The sequence below is a fragment of the Lactuca sativa genome, chromosome 5, assembly GCF_002870075.4.
Source record: "Lactuca sativa cultivar Salinas chromosome 5, Lsat_Salinas_v11, whole genome shotgun sequence".
Classification (NCBI taxonomy): Eukaryota; Viridiplantae; Streptophyta; class Magnoliopsida; order Asterales; family Asteraceae; genus Lactuca; species Lactuca sativa.
This window is the reverse complement of record NC_056627.2, coordinates 322,672,985-322,677,518: the sequence shown is the minus strand read 5'-3', so window position 1 is coordinate 322,677,518 and position 4,534 is coordinate 322,672,985. Positions and strand designations below refer to the sequence as shown.

Here is a 4,534-nt window from a genome sequence, read left to right as displayed (position 1 = left end):
AGCGAGTAACTTGTAGCTTGTAATTTTTTGTTAAACGCTACTTATTTGGATTTAGAGCGTTTTGTTTAAACTAAACGCTAGAAGTTTGTAGTGTCAAACAATGTTTTCTGTTCAAAACGACGCGTTTTATCAGACACTATAAGCTAGAAACTGTAAAACGCTCCCACACATTTCGTGCTGAATATACCCTTAGATGTTTGGCAAACAAGCGGAGGCTTTCATATTAATTACAAGATATTTTTAGGGTAATGAAAAAATAATTCAAATATAGGGGTGTATATTAAAAAAGATTGGATGTATAAAAAAAGCCCTTTACACATTTTAATTTTTTCCAAAAAAAACAATACCATGAATCAAAAGTTATTAACTTATGTTTTTATATGAAGATATACATCTGACCCATTAAACTTATATTTTAAAAAATACATATATGATTAAATGTATGTAATATTGTGGATGATTTCATATATATATATATATATATATATATATATATATATATATATATATATATATATATATATATATATATATATATATATATATATATATATATATATATATATATATATATATATATATATATATATATCCTTATTAAACATCAAAATATAATATTTGTTCAACTTAATTTCTAAATATCATATTACTTTTTATAAAATTTTAAAATATCTTATGTCTTTTTAAAATATTACATATGACATTTTTAAATATCAAAATATTAATGAGAACATCTAAAAGATCATTTATCTACAACATGACAATATTTAACAACAAAAACTAAGCAATCAATGCACATTCCATGAAAAGGATTGGCGATGAAACGTTTTGTTTGTCAAAAGACTGACTTTCCAACAATTTAAAAGTAGTTTTATTATTATATACGTATGAATAATATAGTTAAAATTTTTAATTATTATTAATGATTATAAAATATTAAAAACATGTTAAATTTTTTTTGGATAAATATGATATTTTAAAGGTTTCTAAACGGTTAACAAATATAATAATTTGATATTTAAGGGCATATATGAAATTCTCCATAAAAAAATAAAATAATGGTCAAAAGAAAAAAGAAAAAAAAAAACTCAAGTCGACTAAATATGTTCGTAGGATAAAATTTATTATTCTTATAAATCGTTAAACCTAAGTGAACTATAAACTTGAGAACTTAAGCTAGTTAACATGATTCTTATGCACCTATATATCCTTTAGCCCTAACCCTTTTGTACAATGGCACCATCTTTATCTCATACATATATTTCTGCATCAACTAACAAAAACTGATGCCAAATTCATCTCTTACATTACAATTTTACAACCTACTAACTCTAGAATCTCTTCCTAAACATGATTCTATTTACAATAAGTTCTTAACAGTTAACTCAAGTTATTCATTCCAATGGCTTAGTGGGCCAAAGGGCTTTCCAGACCAAGATCTCATGATCATTGTAAAGCTTTCTGATTCCTGCATAAAATCCATCTTCTTCATTGCCTACTTCACGATGATCCTTTCTATCTATCACCACTTCCCTCCATCTTGATCCCAAGCCATACTGTTTGAACTCCAACATCACTGTGTCTATAGGAATTCAATGAATTTCCATATAAATATTATTTTATGTTATAACAAGTAAACACAATATAGAAGAAATCATCTTGTTGTGATTTAGGTGAAACGGTTTTTTCTGTTGTTGACTCCGTCTTTTTCCATTTTTTTTTTCGTTGGAAACTATCTATATTGGTCACCTAAAACTTACTTGAAGCTCAATCTTTTTGAATTCAAATGAATTTGGTCAACTTTCAAAGACACTTGTTCCATTATTTGGTACAACAATATCATGATAGTTTTTACCTTTTCATTGTGTTGTAATTAAAGGAACATAACTGCGTTTATTGGACAATTTTAACGATAAAAAGGTGGTCGAAATAGGATAAAAGTGTACCCGTTAATCATAAACAATTAAATACACTCCTAGTCTAATGGCTTTTCTATGTTAAAGTAAGAATCTAATGTGCATATAATTGTTGGTGACAAAAAAAAGGAGGAGCACCACATTCATACTATAATAATATAATATTTATCCTTAATTATAAATTTCTTGAAAAGCACATCATATTTTTGGACCACCACCAATGCGTGACGTATCCTAAAAAGACCTAGAAGGTGCACCAAAACTATAACCTAGGTGATTTTTTTTTTTTACCATGAGGTAAATACTATGAATCAAACTATATGAACAAGAATTTATATTTTTTATTAACTTAATTTAATAAATATAAATTAAGAAAAATTGTGACCACAAGCCAAAAGGTGGGAAGACTCACCACTACGATGACATTGGCAATAAAGCTTGTTTCCGTCACATGATTCTAAGTGGCCAACAACACCATACCACCAACCTACAATACATAATCAAAGTACAAGTGGTTAAGCAAAGGGTACAAGCATCTAAAGCAAACATAGCTATGTTTCTTTATTTTCCTCACATTAAGTGCTGAATGGATAGATCATGTATGTCTTATAGGAAGTGATGTCAAATAGAAAATGATAGTTTATTCGAAAAGTATTTTAAATATAAGTAATTGAAATTGTAACGAACCATAAGGGAACTCTTTCGATTTCCTCCATTGAATCTCAAAGTGATCTCCTGGATGTAAATCAGTCAAACAAGAAGAGACATGAAGATCATATGGTGATGAATCAACTACTGGCGATCTAAGCCTTTCCCATTTGATATTTTCCTCGGTTGTTGGCCTACCGTGTGCCAAGTATCTACATAACCCCACAATCCATTAACTTCACGAATATCAAGAAATTTAAAATAAAGAAGATCGTTTTATTGGATATCATCACTTTCGTTGCAAATTAGAAATAAAGAAAAGCATAATCTGAGTTGGGTTTTGTAGAACATGGTCGTAATCGAACAAAAGATTGAAGCTTTTACCTGGCCTTGAAACTATCGGAGTTGGAATCGTAGCTAACTTTTGCATCATAACAAGACAATAAAAACCCAACATTTCCATTCTGCAATTCAAACATCATACATGTATATATCAGAAACCTTCGATGTACAATTGGATCAAAGAACCTTTTAGAGTTGACATGGTCAACTACTTAGTTTTTTAAATTCAAAATTGATGTAAAGTTTTAAGGTTTTCGAGAAATGTAAAATGGTAAATGAAAGTTTGTAGTAAGTGATTGTGGTATAATAAGAATGATGTGGAAATTTGGAACGAAATCCAAGTCAATTTTTCGTTTTAGATGTACTATGTTTGACATGAAAAAGTCAAAGTGCTTAATTTTGGGCTGAATTAATTACCTCTCTGTTGTAAACTTGAGCAGGGAAAGAAAAGTTTCCGGTTTCAAGTGAGAGATACCAAGCCATGATCGAATCGACAGGCAAACAAATACGGGTGTTGTTCAATTTCACATTTTTCTTCCACCAGAAACCAGTAGTGAAAACCCGAAAATACCCTTTTCCCTTTGATGAAGACAAGAGGGTTTGCTTCTTTTTGGTGTCAATGTAGGCTTGCCATTCTTTATATACAGAATCACCCATCAAAATCTTACCCCATTTCTGGTTCAAGTGTCTCTCCCAGAGATGATCTTGTGTGCACATAGCCCGAAAAGACCTGGATACCCCTGACATACTTGTTAATCCGGCAGGAGAAAGCTTCTCAAGAATGCATTCCAAGGGCAAATCTGGCAGATCAGATAAGCAAACAACATCTTTCTTCTTATTCTTTTCTAAAGTCTCTGTTTTCGAACTGATGACACTATTTTTCATTCGATCAAGAGGACAGAGACTGAGAGAAATCATGATTGTTCTTAACAGGTGCTTAAAAAAACATTGAAATGAATAAGAACCCACTTCGAAGTTCCAAGATGGGAATGTTTTGAGGAAGGAGAACCTTGATAGAATAATTAAACAGAAACAAGAAACCAGAAAGAAAAACATTTTGAAAACGAGAGAAAGAAGAGAGAGAAAGAAAGGGGAATTGAGTGGAGAAAACAGAGAGTGCAAATGAATTTGGGTGAGAATGAGATTGCAGACGCAATTTATATACCACTCTGGAGTCTGGATTGTCACATGACACCACAGCAGAAGGCAGATCATTATTTATCTTACGACATACAACGAAGAGACACATCATTTCCTTTTATTTACTTCTTTACATACAGACAAAATTGTGTATTATTAGATACATTGATATATTTTTATTTTTTCTTTGTTAAATTTATTGTTTTGTTGTTAAATTTATTGTTTTGTTATCTGCAAAGTTCTAAAAAGTTTGGTTGGTTCAAAACTGTGGCGTCACGTTTTAATAAAGTCACGTTTTAATAAAATGTCTTTTTAAATCATATACTAGTATAAAAATAAATTTGAATATATGTAAAATTCCTTCATGATAAATGAAATTTTTTTTTTGACATATTTATCATTATGCCACATGTTATTTTATAGTAAATTTATATTAAATTATATTCATGTGTCATTTTATAGTTTATTTTTTTTTATTTTATTAAATT

At 29.4% G+C, this 4,534-nt stretch overlaps 1 protein-coding gene across 1 annotated transcript; it reads right to left on the bottom strand.

The window, feature by feature from the left end:
- Positions 1-1,093: 1,093 nt before the first annotated feature.
- LOC111889410 (F-box protein At2g26850) lies at positions 1,094-4,135 on the bottom strand. The gene is made up of 5 exons (XM_023885558.3): positions 3,324-4,135; positions 2,949-3,028; positions 2,604-2,776; positions 2,329-2,403; positions 1,094-1,582 (listed from the first exon to the last, which is right to left on the bottom strand). Exons 1-5 carry the CDS (start codon positions 4,119-4,121, stop codon positions 1,395-1,397), a joined length of 1,314 nt encoding a protein of 437 aa, XP_023741326.2. The 5' UTR covers positions 4,122-4,135; the 3' UTR covers positions 1,094-1,394.
- Positions 4,136-4,534: the final 399 nt, after the last annotated feature.